At 36.9% G+C, this 16157-nt stretch overlaps 1 protein-coding gene across 3 annotated transcripts; it reads right to left on the minus strand.

Moving 5' to 3' along the window:
• Positions 1–11047: 11047 nt before the first annotated feature.
• On the minus strand, positions 11048–13985 carry FSCB (fibrous sheath CABYR binding protein). Of its 3 annotated transcripts, none has more exons than XM_047737807.1 (3): positions 12468–13985; positions 11995–12128; positions 11048–11739 (listed from the first exon to the last, which is right to left on the minus strand). In XM_047737807.1, exons 1-3 carry the CDS (start codon positions 13783–13785, stop codon positions 11224–11226), a joined length of 1968 nt encoding a protein of 655 aa, XP_047593763.1. In that variant the 5' UTR covers positions 13786–13985; the 3' UTR covers positions 11048–11223. The 3 variants fall into 3 exon arrangements, with proteins under 3 accessions (XP_047593763.1, XP_047593762.1, XP_047593764.1); XM_047737806.1 differs by having other exon boundaries at positions 11893–12128; XM_047737808.1 differs by having other exon boundaries at positions 11893–12213; positions 12265–13985.
• Positions 13986–16157: the final 2172 nt, after the last annotated feature.

Below are 16157 nucleotides of genomic sequence, written 5' to 3' on the forward strand. Positions count from 1 at the left end.
ATGATCAATTAATTTTCAACAAAGGTACCAAGAACATGCAATGGGGTGGGAGGGAGAGCACCTGAGTGGCTCAGCTGGAAAAGTATGCTACTCTTGGTCTTGGGATTGAGAATTTGAACCCCATATTGGATATAAGGATTACTTAAATAAATAAATAAACTAAAATATGCAATTGGAAAGTCTATTCAATAAATGGTATTCAATAAATTAGATATTCACATACAAAAAAGTGAAACTGGATCCTTATCTTACATAAAAAAATTAACTCAAAATAGATTAAAGACTTGAATGGAAGACCTGAAATCATAAAACTGCTAGAAGAAAACATACAGGGTAAGCTCTTTGACATTAGTCTTGGCATTGATTTATTTTTTAGATGCCAAAAACAAAGACAACAAAATTAAAAGTAAATAACTAGGACTACATCAAATTAAAAAAACTTTGGTACAGCAAAAGAAAACCATCAAGGAAATGAAAGTGAAACCTATGGAATGGGAGAAAATATTTGTAAAGCACCTATCCAATAATGAGTTAATATCCAAAGCATGCAAGGAATTCATACAATAGCAAAACACGAACACACACACACACACACACACACACACAGAGAAAACCCATTACCCCATTAAAATAGACAAAGGACATGAATAAACACTTTTCCAAAGAAGAGATAAAAATGGCCAATAGGTACATGAAAAGGTGCTCCACAGAGCCAATCATCAAGGAAGTATAACTCAAAACCAAAATGAGGTATCACTTCACAACTGTTAAGATGTCTATTATCAAAAAGACAAGTGATAACAAATGCTGGAGAGGATGTGGGGAAAAGGAAAACTTTTGTTCACTGTCATTAGGAATATAAATTTGTACAGCCATTATAAAAATACTATGGAGGTTCCTTAGAGAAATTAAAAATAGAACTACCATATGATTCAGCAATCCTGCTTCTGTGTATACATCTAAAGGAAATATGTGAAGAGATGTGTACTCCCATGTTTATTGCAGCATTATTCATAATAGCTAAAGTATGGAAAGAACTTAAGTGTCTATCAAAGGATGAATGAATAAACAAGATGTGGCATATATACACAATGTAATATTACTCAGATATAAAAGGGAATCCTGTCATTTGTGACAACATAGATGAACTTGAGAGCATTATGCTAAGTGAAATACATTAAACAAAGAAAGACAAATATTGTAAGACATCATTTAAATATAAGATATCATTTGTATGTGAAATCTACAAACTCAGGACAGTAGAGTGGTGGTTGCTAGGGGCAGGTAATGGAGGAAATGTGAAACTTGGGTTAAAGGGCACAACCTCCAGTTGTAAGATAAATAAGTTCTGGGAAACTAATGTACAGAATGGTGAGTATCATTTAAAAATACTGTTACATACTACAAGTTGCTAAGAAATATCTTAAGTTGCCTCACTAACAAAAAAAAATTGTAATTATGTGAGGTGATGGATATCTTAACTAAACTTATTATGATAATTATTTTGCAATATTATGTGTATCATATCATCACATTGTCTACCTAAAACTTATACTGTTATGTGTTAATTATATCTCAATAAAGCTGGAGAGAGGGGAAAAAAAAGAAAATCCAAAAAAAATTTTTTTCAAGAAGAATCCACAATAAAAAATCTAAAATAGAACTGGGGAAGACGGCAGCAGAGTAGGAGGACCCTGGCTCACTTCATCCCACGAATAGAAATAAATCACTATAAAATCATCCTAAATACCCCACAAATTGACCTGAAGTCTAGCAGTACAAACTTCACAACTAAAGGTAGAGAAGAGACCACATCAAAGAAGATAGGAAGTGTGGAGACATGGTTTAGGGAAGAAACAGCCTGGCTCCTGCAGAGGATAGGGAGCTGAAGTCGTGAAGAACTATAGAGATGGGAACACATAGGAGAATGCACAAGGAGAATGTTTCCCCATAGCCATTGGGTTGGAAAGTGAGAAGAGCTGAATTTTTGAGTTCTTAAAGCAGAGGGGCATAAAGCCTAAAGTTTTAAATCTCAGCGGGCTGGGCTCTGGGAGAGTTCAGGGGCATTAGGGCTGCTCTTGAATTGAAGGCAGGCAAACAACCTGGGGAAATAGAGCATGGAAACAGCAATCTGAAGAGTTCCTGAGGACACATTGAGGAGATTGTTCTTCTTATAGTATGCCCTAAGAGGCAGTGTTCTGGACAAACTTCTCCAAGAACAAAGGAGCTAGCTGGTGCCATTTCCCTCCTACATCCCTCAGCATAAGTACAGAGCTATCTGTGACAACCACTACAGTGTGGACACTGGCTGCCTAACTTGCTTACACTTAGTTCCCCTCTACTCCAGTGGAACTACCTTTCTCAGTCATACTTCAGTCCTAGTATAGTGGGTCCTTCCCCCAGAAGACCAGCACAAACCCCTGCCCCCACCATGTCTCCCAACCAAATCGTTTTGCAGGGCCTCAGTTCCAGTGGAGGTGGTTACAGCTCTCATTTCACAAGCGGACCAGTGCACAACTAGTTAAAACCTACCATATTCAGGCCAGGAACCAAACACTGCCCACAGCAGGCAAGCAGAATCTCTGCGGACAACTGTCCTAAGAGATAGAATAGCCAAAACATAACAACAGAGTGCAGGCAACACACACCAAAGACATTCCCTGAAGCACCAGGTCCTGGGCACTACATGACCTCTTCTTCATAAGGCCATTACTTTCAGGAACAGAAGTTCTAACTTGCATTTCTAACACATAGAGCAGGCAGAGACTTAGACAAAATGAGAAGACAGAGGAAGTTATCCCAAATGAAAAAGCAAGATAAGGCCATGGCCAGAAGCTAACTTAAACAGATATAAATAACATGCCTGATGGAGAATTTAAAGCCATGATCATAAGAATACTCACTGGACTTGATAAAAGAATGGAAGAAATCAGTGAGAGCCTTACTACAGAGATAAAAGAGTTTTTTAAAAAAGAGTAAATCAGAGAGAAAAAGTACAATAAGTTAGATTAGAAACATGCTTGATGCAACTAACGGCAGGCTGGAAGAGGTAGAAGAATGAACTAATGACCTAAAAGACAAAATAATGGAAAGCAATGAAGCTGAACAAAAGAAAGAAAGAATTATGCAAAATAAGAATAGACTTAGGGAACTCAGTGACTTCATCAAATATATTAAGATTTGTATCATAGGAGTCCAAGGAGAGAGAGAAAAGGGGGCAGTAAATTTATTTGAATAATAGCTGAAAAATTCCCTAATCTAGAGAAGGAAACAGACATCTAGATCCCGGAGATATAGAGAACCCCCAACAAAATCAACAAAAGCAGAGCCACACCAAGATGTTGCAATTAAACTGGCAAAATACAATGATAAGGAAAAAAAATCTTAAAAGCATCATGACAAAAGAAGACTGTTATTTCTAAGTTTAAAACCTATAAGGTTATCAGATTTTTCAGCAGAAATTCTCCAAGTCAGAAAGGACTGGAATGATATATTCAAAGTCCTGAGTAGAAAAAATCTGCAGCCAAGAATACTCTACATAGCAAGGCTAAAATTCAAAATAGAAGGAGAAATAAAGAGTTTCACAGACAAACAAAAATTAAAGGAGTTCATGACCACTAAACTACCCCTGCAAAAATATAAAGGGGACTCTATCAGTGGAAAAGAAAGACCAAAAGTGACAGTATGAAGGTAGGAAACACAAAAGTGGTAAAAATGAATAATTTTATAAAAAATTAGTTAAGGAACTCAAAAAATAAAAATATATTAAATATTACAAAATCTGCCTAAAACTTGGGGAGGACAACAGTAAAGAATGGGTTCAAACATGAACAACTATCAACTTAATATGGACTGCTATATACAGAAGATAGTATATACAAACATAATTATAAGTACATATCAAAGTCACTAATAACAATGCAAAGAATAAAAAGAAAGAAATGCAAATATATTACTATAGAAAACCAACAAACCATAAAAGAGACCAAGTTAAAGGATCAGAGAAAATCTCCATAGACAACCACAAAACAAGTAATAGAGTGGCAATAAATACATACCCTAATAAATAAGTACTTTGAATGTAAGTGGACTAAACACTTCAATCAAAACACATACGGTGTCAGAGTGGATAAAAAATAAATAAATACCCATCTAGATGCTGCCTACAAGAGACTTATCTTAGACCTAAAGACACCTGCATATTGAAAGTGAGGGCAAGGAGAAACATTTATCATGCAAATGGAACTCAAAAGAAAGCCAGAGAAGCAATACTTATATCAGACAAACTCGACCTTAAAACAAATACTGTAACAAGAGACAAAGAAAGGTACTATATCATAATAAAGAGGACAATCCAACAAGAAAATATAACAATTGTAAATATTTATGCATCAAATATGGGAGTACCCAAATGCATAAAACTATTAATAACTTGAAGGAATGAATCTATAATAATAAAAAATAGTAGGAGACTTTAATACCCCATTTACATCAATGAATATATCATCTAAACCGGAAATCAACAAAGAAACAATATTTTTCAATGACACACTGGACCACATGGATTTAACATATATTTAGAGCATTCCATCCTAAAATAGCAGAATATACATTTTTTCCAAGTGCATAGAGAACATTGTCCCTTAGAAGAGATCACATATTAGGCTACAAAATACACCTCAACAAATTCAAGAAGACTGAAGTCATACCATGTACCTTTTTCTGACCACAAAGCTACAAAACCAGAAGTCAACCACAAGGAAAATCTGGACAGGCCACAAATCTATGAAGGTCAAAAAACACACTACTAAACAATGAGTGGGTCATCTATGAAATTTAAAGCTGTAAAAAAAATACATAGAAACAAATGAAAATGAAAACACAAGGGTCCACATCCTTAGTGATACAGCAAAAGTGTTCTTAAGAGGGAAGCATATAGCAATATAGGCCTATCTCAAGAAGCAAGAAGAGTCTCAAATAAACAACCTAACCTCACATCTAAAGGAGCTGGATAAAACAACAACAACAAAACCTAAAACTAGCAGAAGGAAGAAAATGATAAATAGAGAAGAAATAAATTACATAGAAAACAAAACAAAACAACAGAACATATCAATGAAACTAGGAGCTGGTTCTTAGAAAAAAAAATCAGTAAAATTGATAAGCTTCCAGCCAGACTTAGCAAAACAAAAAAAAAAAAAAAAGGGGGACTTGAATAAATAAAATCACAAATGAGAGAAGAGAAATAACACCATAGTCATATAAACAATTAAGAAAATATTATGAAAAACTATATCCCAACAAATTGGACAGCCTAAAAGAAATGAATAAATTCCTAAAAACAAATAAATTACCAAATCTGAAACAAGAATAGAAAATTTAGGGGCATCTGGGTAGCTCAGTCAGTTAAGTGATTGTCTTCAGCTCAGGTCATGAACCCAGGGTCCTGGGATCAAGCCCTGGGTCGGGCTCCCTGCTCAGCAGAGAGCCTGCTTCTCCCTCTCCCTCTGCCTGCCACTTGCCTACTTGTGCCCTGCCTCCCATCAAATAAATAAAAACCTTTAAAAAAAAAAAAAGAATGGAAAATTTGAGCAGACTGATAACCAGCAAAGAAATTGAATCAGTAATCAAAAACTTCCAACAAACAAAAACCCAGGACCAAATAGCTTCACAGGTGAATTCTACCAAGCATTTAAAGAACAGTAAATACCTACTCTTCCCAAACTATTCCAAAAAAAATAGCAAAAAAAAAAAAAAAGAAAACTTTCAAATTCATTTTCTGAGGTCAGCATTAATCTGAAACTAAAACCAGAAAAAGACATCACAAAAAAAGAGAACTACAGGCCAGTATCTCTGATGAACATAGATGCAAAATCCTCAACAAATTACTAGCAAACCAAATCCAACAACACATTGAAAAAATCATTCACCCTGATCAAGTGAGACTTATTCCTGGGTTGCAAAGGTGGTTCAATACTCACAAAGCAGTCAATGTGATACATAGCATCAATAAAAGAAAGGATAAGAACTATGTGATCATTTTATGCAAAAGAAGCATTTGACAAAGTACAACAAATTCATGATAGAAACTCTCAACAAAGTAGGTTTAGAAGGAACATACCTCAACACAGAAAAGATCATATATGAAAAACTCACAGCTAACATCAATCTCAAATGGGAGAAACTGAGAGCTTTTCCTCTATAGACAGGAACAAGACAGAGTTGTCCAATCTCAGCACTTCTATTCAACATAGGACTGGAAATCCAAGCTACAGTAATTAGACGACAACAAAAAATAATAAATAAACAAACAAACAAATAATAAATAAGATGGCACTCAAATTGGCAAGAAAGAAGTAAAACTTTCACTATTTGCAATGACATGATATAATATATATAAAACTCAAAAGAGTCCATCAAAAAACTGCCAGTACTGATAAATGAATTCAGTAAAATCACAGGGTACAAAATCAACATATATATATATCCACTGCATTTTTATACACCAGTAATGAAGCAGCAGAAAGAGAGATGGAGAAAACAATCCCATTTATAATCACATCAAAAACAAGAAACCTAGGAATAAAGCTAACCAAAGAGGTGAAAGACCTGTACTCTGAAACTGTAAAACACTGATGAAAGAAATTAAAACTGACACAAAGAATTGGAAAGATATTCCATGCTCATGTATTAGAAGAACACATATTATTAAAATGTCTATACTATCAAAAGCAATCTACACATTTAATGTGACATTATCAAAATACCAAGTCTATACTATCAAAAGCAATCTATACATTTAATTTGACGTCTATCAAAATACCAACAGCATTTTTTATAGAGCTAGAACAATCCTAAATTTTGTATGGAACAACAAAAGACCCCAAATAGCCAAAGCAATCTTGAACAAGAAAAACAAAGCTGGAGGCATCACAATTCCATACTTCAAGTTATATTAGAAAGCTGTAGTAATCAAAATAGTATGGTATTTGGCATAAATATAGACATGGATCAATAAAACAGAATAGAAAACCCAGAAATGAGCCCACAATTATGTGGTCAATTAATCTTTGACAAAGCAGGAAAAAATAGTCAATGGGAAAAAGACTGTCTCTTCAACAAATGATGTCAGGAAAAGTGAAGAGCAACAGGCAAAAGAATAAAACTGTACCACTTTCTTTCACCGTACACAAAAATATATTCTAAATGGTTTAAAAACCTAAATGTGAGACAGGAAACCATTAAAGTCCTTGAAGAAAATACAGGCTGTAATTTTTCTGACATCGGCCAGATCAACATCTTTCTAGATAGGTGTCCCAAGGCAAGGGAAGAAAAAGCAAAACTAAACTCTTGGAACAACATCAAAATAAATAACTTCTGCACAGCAAAGGCAGGCAACAAAACTAAAAGGCAATCTATGGAATGTGAGAATATATTTGCAAATGACATATTCAAAGAGGGTTAGTATCCAAAAATATATAAAGAACTTATAAAACTCAACACTGAAAAAATGAATAATCCAATTAAAAAATGGACAGAAGACAGGAACAGAACATTTCCCCAAAGAAGACTTACAGATGCCCAAAAGACACATGAAAAGATGCTCAATATCACTTATCAGGGAATTGCAAATCAAAACTACAAAATGTCAACTCACACCTGTCAGAATGGCCAAAATCAACAATAAACAACAGGTGTTGGTGAATGTGTAAAGAAAGGGGAACTCACATGCACTGTTGGTGGGAATACAAACTGGGGCAGCCACTCTGAAAACAGTATGGAGGTTCCTCAAAAACTTAAAAATAGAACTATCCTATGATCTAGCAATCGCATTACTAGGTATTTACCCAAAGAATATAAAAATACTAATTCAAAAGGATAGACATACCTTGATGGTTATAGCAGCCTTCTTTACAATAGCCAAATTATGGAAACGGCCCAAGAGTCCATCAACTGATAAACGGATAAAGAAGCTGATATCTATCTCTCTCTCTCTCTCTCTCTCTATATATATATATATATATATATATACAATGCAATATTAACCAGAAGAAGGAAATCTTGCCATTTGCAATGACAAGGATGGAGCTACAGAGTATTATGCTAAGTGACCTAAGTCAGTAAGAAAAAGACAAATACCATATGACTTTATTCATATCTGCAATTTAAGCAACAAAACATTCAAACAAAGGAAGGATAAAAAAAGAGACAAACCAAGAAATAGACTCTGAACTACAGAGAACTGATGGTTACTAGAGGGAAGGGGAGAGAAGGGATGGGTGAAATAGGTGATGGGGATCAAGGAGGGCACTTGTGAGCACCAGGTGTTGTATGGAAGTGTTAAATCATTATATTATATACCTGAAACTAATATTACACTATATGTAACCAACTGGAATTTAAATAGAAACCTTAAAAAATCTAAAATAGAAAAAGAAAACTTCAAATTTAGATAAAGGAGTTTAATTGGATTTTAAGTATCTCAGAAAACAAAATAATTTAAAGGACTTAGAAGTAACAAAAAAGCAACCCTCATTTAAAAAATCTAGGATAATGTTTCCCAACCTCAAATCTGGCACATATTAAAAAATGTTGTACTTACAAAAATCTTTATAAAGTTCTTGAAAAAAATCACTTAAAAATGTCACATGCTCTTAACGTACACTCTACAGAACTAATGAAGAATATGAGAAACATCTAACAATTATAGGGCATCAAAGTTTAACAAAGGTCTGGAATCATCAATCTAGAGTTTTTACTTAACAGAGAAATACACTAACAAATTTTTAAGAGAATAATCTCATTATTTCAGCATATAGCAACTAAATTATAGCTAAAGAAAATATTTTCCCAAAAGTTGCCATACCCATAGAAACCAAGATGTGATTTATTAATAGACATCTTATATTAATTCATAATTACTCTTTAAAAAAGTAGCTTATCCAGTAGTCCACCATTATCCACAGAGGATAACTTCAGAGATCCCCAAGGAATGCCTGAAATTGTGGATAGTACCAAGTCCTATGTATACTGTTTTTTCTTATTCATACATACTTATGATGAAGTTTAATTTCTAAATTAGGCACAGTAAGAAAGTAACAACAAAACTAACAATACAATAGAAATACTATAACAATATCCTGTAATAAGTTATATGAATGTTATCTCTTTCTCTTTCAGATATCTTATTGTACTGTACTCACGCTTCTCCTTTTGATGTGAGAGGATAAAATGCCTACATGATGAGATGAAGTGATGTGAATGGTGTAGGCATTGTGATGTAGTGTTAGGCTACTAATGACCTTCAAGAAATGGTACATCAGAAGGAAAATATGGTTCTGGACCGCAATTGATCACGGGTAAGTGAAACTATGGAAAGCAAAATTCAGGTAAGGGGAGACTACTGTACAAAACTAGTCATTCAACTTTATACAAGTTTCAGAGTACAAAAAACGAGCCAAGCTTCCAAAGGAATCATCACATTCTTTTTCTTTTTTTAAGATTTTATTTATTTATTTGACAAATAGAGATCACAAGTAGGCAGAAAGGCAGGCAGAGAGAGATAGGGAAGCAGCCTTCTCACTAAGCAGAGAGCCTGATGTGGGGCTTGATTCCAGGATCCTGAGATTATAACTTGAGCCGAAGGCAGAGGCTTAACCCACCGAACGACCCAGGTACCTTGATTCATTACATTCAAAGTTGAAATTAAAACTGTTAGGGTCCGTGATCAAAGGAACGACACCGACACAAAGCGAAAGTCAAGCAAAGCTTTATTTCGCGCCAAGCATCGAAAATCAAACCGACCAGTCAGGGCCGTCTCTTACAAAGAGGCAACAACAACCAGGACACCGACCCCCATGATTCCTCTTACCCCACGACTCCCCTTTGCCTCGAGGCCGCTCCGCTCCCCGGCGATGGCTGCTCCCTGGCGTCGCTCATGAGCCTGCTCCCTGGCGTTGCTCATGATGCTCTCGACGACCCTGACACTCTCGATGACCCCCTCCCTATCACTACTACTCCCCTGCCTCACAAACTAACCTTTATAGAGGTGGTTAGGCCTGGCCCACACACAGGTAGCCAATGAGACTGCAACACACAGGGAAAACTGCAGAGTCACGCTGGGTCAGCAATAGGGGTGGCCAATTGAATTCCAACTCACCATAGCAAATATATGCACACCCCACTGATTGGATGTCTCCATCTGGCCTGGCCCGCCCCCATATCCAGGGCCTGCAAGCAAGTTCCTCTGGGAGGGACAGGGTCAACCCAAGCCCACAATGAAATGGCTCCCTCTGGCCAACCAGGCCCTTACAAAACTAAGCAGAAATACGCCCTCAAATCCATCTAAGTGTATTTTTCTTTATGTTTATACACCTTTTAAAATACTTTATCTGGGTGGTGCCTGGGTGGTTCAGTTGTTAAGCGTCTACCTTCAGCTCAGGTCATGATCCCAGGGTCCTGCAATCAAGCTCTGTTTCATGTCAGGCTCCCTGCTCTACAGGAGACCTGCTTCTCCCTCTCTGACCCCCACAACTTGTGTTCCTTCTCTTGCTGTCTCTCTCTCTGTCAAATAAATAAAATCTTTAAAAAAATAAAAATAAAATACTTTAGACTATCTTCATTAAAATGAAGGTTTTTTACAAAGGAATTGTTTCCCCATCCAGATATGGAAATGTAAAATATGCAATAAGATAGGGATGGAAACAGGAAAGAAATGCTGGTCTCAGAAGGAATCAAATAGAAGGAGAATTAGTGATATGTATTATAGTGAGGAGAAAGAAAAACATATACCTTTAGCTGTGTGACTAGAACTCAAGGAATTTAAAGTAGATGAGAGAATGGCAGCAAAGAAACTGCCTTTTCCAGTACAAGCTACACGTAGTGAAAAGAAAATAAAGCTATAGAATATACTTTACCCTTTTCAACAGGGTTTATTATAGAAAGGATATTTTAAGTAATTATTTCAATCATCAACTTACTTCATTTCCAAATGGGTATTTTATATATGCTAGATTTGAATGAAAATAACACACTAATTTTAAACTGCTAGTTTTTATTGTTCATTTTCCAGCCAGTGGTCCACATCTTGGGGCTTCCTTTTATTTCCCTGTTCACAAAGCTACTTCCAAATGCCTATACTTTTCTAAAGTGCATATGTCCAGAAGCCCCTAGCTTCTGATTGCTAGCTTAGTTAAGACCTGATTACAGCTGAGGAAGAGGCCCCTATTTTATTTCTACATGAAGGACTCCCTCAATTTCATAGGTGGGGACCTGTTCTTTATTGATATTAGACAAATCTTCAGGGGCAGGATCCAGTTCCAAAGGCTCTTCAGGTTTTTGCTGATCTTCCAAAACCAGTGATTCTAATTTTACCACTGGGACATCTGTTGTCTGGGTATATTGATAGCCGGTAGACATATGGTCTACCAAAGCCTCATTTGCAGCAACGTGTTCAGATGGTGGAGGCTGAACTTCAGCAGGGACATCTTCTACAGAGATTTGTGTAATAAAGTCCTCTTTAGCTGCTGGAAACTGTTTGTTGACAGGGACCATTTCTAAAGTAGTTTCTTCAACTGATGGATGCTGAAGTTCAGTAAGGGATGTCCCAGCTGGTGCAGACCAAACTTCAGCTGGGGTATCTTCTTTAGGGGCCTCCTCAGCTGGTGGAGACCAAATTCCATCTGGAGCCTCTTCTACAGGGCCCTCCTCAGCTGGTGGAAACTTTATTTCAGCTGGAACCTCTTCTGCAAGGCCCTCCTCAGCTGGTGGGTACCAAATTCCATCTGGAGCCTCCTCTTCAGGGCCCTTCTCAGCTGGTGGAGACCAAAATTCAGCTGGGGCCTCTTTTTCAGAAGCTTCCTCAGCTGGTGGATACCAAATTCCATCTCCAGCCTCTTCTTCAGGGCCCTCCTCAGCTGGTGGAGACCAAACTTCAGCAGGGGCCTCTTCTTCAGGAGCCTCCTCCACTGGTGGAGACCAAATTCCATCTCCAGCCTCTTCTTCAGGGCCCTCCTCAGCTGGTGGAGACCAAACTTCAGTGGGGGCCTCTTCTTCAGGAGCCTCCTCAGCTGGTGGAGACCAAATTCCATCTCTGGCCTCTTCTTCAGGGCCCTCCTCAGCTGGTGGAGACCAAACTTCAGCGGGGGCCTCTTCTTCAGGAGCCTCCTCAGCTGGTAGAGACCAAACTTCAGCTGGGGCCTCTTCTACAGGGCTCTCCTCAGCTGGTAGAGACCAAACTTCAGCTGGGGCCTCTTCTTCAGGGACCTCCTCAGCTGGTGAAGGCTGAACTTCAGCTGGGGCCTCTTGAGAGGGGTCTTCTTTGGCTGATGGAGGCTGAACTTCAGCCGGAGCCTCTACTGCAGGGCTCTCTTCAGCTGATGTAGACCAAACTTCAGCTGGAGCCTCTTCTGCAGGGGTCTCTCCAGCTGGTAGAGACTGAACTTCAGGAGGCATCTCAGCTGGTAGAGGCTGAACTTGAGCTAGAGCTTCTTCAGAGGGGACCTCCTTGGCTGGTGGAGGCTGAACTTCAGCTGGAGCCTCTTCTGCAGGGCCCTCTTCAGCTGGTGTAGATGAAACTTCAGCTAGGGCCTCTTCTGCAGGGGCCTCCACAGCTGATGAAAACTGAAGTTCTGAAGCCTCTTGTGTAGAAGGCTCTTCAGCTGATTGAGGTTGAACTTCAACATAAGCCTCTTTTGAAAAAGCCTCTTCAGCAGGGATAGACTCTACTTTAGCAGAGGCTTCTTCTGTAGGAGTCTCCTCAGCTGGGGAAAGTTGTACTTCAACAGGAACTTCTTCAACTTTTGGATACTGAACTTCAGCAGGAGGCCCTTCTGAAAGAGCCTCTTCACCCAAGGTGGGCTCTACTTTAGCAGGGCCCTTTTCTGCCGGAGGTTCTTCAATTGGTGGAGAATAAAGTTCAGGAGGGGAGTCTTCTGTAATTTTCTCAGCTGGTGGAGGTTGCACTTCAGCAGAGATCTCTTCTGCAATGGGAGGCTGTATTTCACCAAGAACATACTGCTCATCTTCTGAAAGTTCCAAAGAACCTTTTTTGCTTTGTTGACTAAATAGAAATCTGTTGATATTAATCTTCCCAATTGCTTCATCTTTACTTGTTGAGGGTTGCAATTCAGGATGTTCACTAAGAAAAATCTTCCCTGAAGATTTATGTTCTTGCACAACTTCATTTGACTTTGATAAAGAGCTATCTGGCCTGCCAATAACCACTATTTCTGTTTCACTAAAGTACGTCTGTTGTTCCTTGTCCACTTTCTCTTTTTGAGGAATGTTCATCATTGTCCAGTCTCCAGTACAACTGGTCTGCTGAGATCTGTCTATTTTGAATTGAACTGAATGTCTGCTTGGTGGCATTTCTACTTCCTGAACACTCTCTGGAAATTCAGGGACTTCCTCTTCAACAGCAGCTGGCTTTTCTTCAGGTACCACTGTTTCACCAACTGACTTGATTTCTTCTTTTTTCTCTTCTACAGTTGCATCTGTTTGCAGAGATTTATCAGTCATATCCTGTACACGCTTTCTCTTTGTCCAAGTTTGCTGAAGTTGAGAAGAAACTCTGAGAGACTCATAGTTGACTTTGGTTCCAGGAATATTACCAATACTAAGGGTAGCTTTAGGCCCAGATGATTGTGATATAGGCAAGTGTTTCTTTTTCTCTGTCACTTCAGTCTGCTGTGATTTGTCTACCATTGGTTGGCTGGGTCGTCTTCTCTTTCGAATTTCTTGTCTCCCTGCTGAGATAGGCTGATCAGGCTCATCACTTTCTTCCATTTCTAAAATTGGTGAATTTCAAACATTCTTCAAGTAATAATTAATCAAGAATCACAAATGTACCAGACAGGTAAACATTTGCCTTTCTTCATTAAGTGTTGTTCTATTGAGCTACCTTAGAACAAAGTAATTCATAAATTATTGCATTCTGTACTACACTCTTGTTGGATCCCACCTTACTCAGTAAGCATCTTTCTTGTTTAGTCTCTCATATGACTAATCTCACTTCTAGAAGTTTCTCTTAAAGATCTATGACCTCACAGTCAATTCTCCCTACAAGGTTCCATTGGTGGTGTTCCAAGCACATTTTAACTTAGTATAAACACTCATAGACAATGGCTGTAAGTGAGAGAGCTACTGTTTGAAACATCAAGTTGAAAAAAGCATTTGTCTATCAGAAGAACATTAAGTAAATTCCAATAATGTTGATTCCCAATAGTTTAAAGTGATGCTTTTGAACTTTCAATTCTGTTATTTTCATCCTACTATCAAAGACACTTATAGTGCAGAACTCAGAATGCTGCAGCCTATTTTCAATTGTTGGAGAAAACAACTGATATATGTTTGTGGCAATGTTCTATCAAAACGTAAACTTACATGGGTCACTTAGGTGACTCTGGTGGTTAAAAGTTTGCCTTCAGCTCAGGCCATGATCCTCAGATCCTGGGATTGAGCCCCACATTGCACTCCCTGCTCAGTGGGGAGTCTGCTTCTCACTCTCCCTCTCCCTCTGCCTCTCCCCCTGTTTGTGCACTCTGTCCCTCTCTCCCTCAAATAAGTAAATAAATCTTTTTAAAAAATGTATACTTATATGATTTAGAAGAAAGTGAATATTGTTTGAAAAACTTGAGTTCTGAGATCCAGTCCATATAAACTCCATTCATACATCCTTAGCACTGAGGCCCTACAAGAGCCTAATATATATGGCATATTTGCATTCTCAAACAACCTGAGATATTTTTATTTTCAACTATTTCAGAAAGTAGTTCCACCCAAAGTTTGCCAAATAAAAGAATGTTAAGTCTAAAGATATGTCAAGTGAAATAAAATGCTTTTTTAAATCTATAAGCTACTGAATAACCATGTAGGAATAAATTACCCAATGAAGATAAAAACTATAAACTGAAGCCTTGAAATAGAGGAAACCCAGTTAAGCAAATGGCAAATGATATTATAACAGATTAGGAATGTAAATAAAACTTTAACTTACATGTCACACAAAAATTTTACCAGCAAGATGAAAATTTATCAAAAGATATGAAAAAAAAATACTGGTCCACAGAAAGTTAAAGGGAAGAAAAACAAACTTCAAAAATGTAGTCACAGAGACAAATAAACTCATCTAAACTATTATTATGACTTATATAATATATTATTATATTATTATAATATATTATTTATTATATTATTATAATAATATTAATATTATTATTATTATTTTATTATTCTTTTATATATTATTATATTATTATAACCTAGAAATAGTTTTAAATTTCTTTATGCCCCTAGGAAATATAAAAATATCATTGATTACTCTTGATTGACATTCATTAGTCATAATTGTAGTTAGGTCAATTAGCCAAATAAATTAACACTTTCACGTTCTTTGACCCAGTCCCTAAAACAATCTCCATTACTTGGCAAGGATCAGTGAATATTTGTTCAGTGTAATTGGACAAATGTGTTAAAAACTGTGTTGTTTGTCCTACATGTCAGCTTGCTCTATTTTAATTTTTGTCTGTTTTGCTCCACTATGTTCTATCTTCTAAGAATTGATAAAGTGGAATATAACAGTAGTCATTTTACAAAAGAACTAAAACAGGTTCTCATCAGACCTGTTCTAGTTTGAAAATTAGGTTATCAACCTCTTCGTTGTCTGGTGTTCTCAGTTGCATCTGTCACACATTTCATGTGTCTTCTGTAATCAAGTTTCTGAGATTTTATAGAGTATCTTTAAAGACCATTTGGGGTTGATTTGTAACAAGAAATAAATGTCAAAACACATTGTATTAATTGGATTATGCAATTGCATGTACTGGATTAACTTTGCTGTCTCGACTTAAATAAGATTTTACCAAATCTTCTATAGACATATATTGAATTTTCAATATCAGTAAATATTTCAATTTCTAATTATTTGATATTTTTCTCCTCTAAGAAATAATAAAGAATTTGATCATTCTTAATTAACCAATGTATTGTACTAAGCTGCCTTTGTCACTAGCTTATTTATAGAGGCAAATTAGCATGCCTAAATAATCAATTGAAAATTTACTTGAGATTCCAAGTGGAATTACAAGGGATTTCATAGAGCAATTTCTCATTATATTTCTTAAATCCACAAATACTCCTTTCCCCCTGCTGATCTACCT

Source organism: Lutra lutra, chromosome 7 (genome assembly GCF_902655055.1).
Source record: "Lutra lutra chromosome 7, mLutLut1.2, whole genome shotgun sequence".
NCBI classification, from domain to species: Eukaryota; Metazoa; Chordata; class Mammalia; order Carnivora; family Mustelidae; genus Lutra; species Lutra lutra.

Excerpts from the sequence above, each read along its gene's own strand:
- FSCB (XM_047737808.1), bottom strand. The coding sequence starts at position 13,785 with ATGGAAGAAAGTGATGAGCCTGATCAGCCTATCTCAGCAGGGAGACAA. Across the intron at positions 12,214-12,264 it reads AGCCTTCACCAGCTGAGGAG|AGCCCTGTAGAAGAGGCCCC; the intron begins GTCCCTGAAGAA and ends CCAGCTGAGGAG. Across the intron at positions 11,740-11,892 it reads AGGAGGGCCCTGAAGAAGAG|GTTCCAGCTGAAATAAAGTT; the intron begins GCTGGAGATGGA and ends CTTGCAGAAGAG.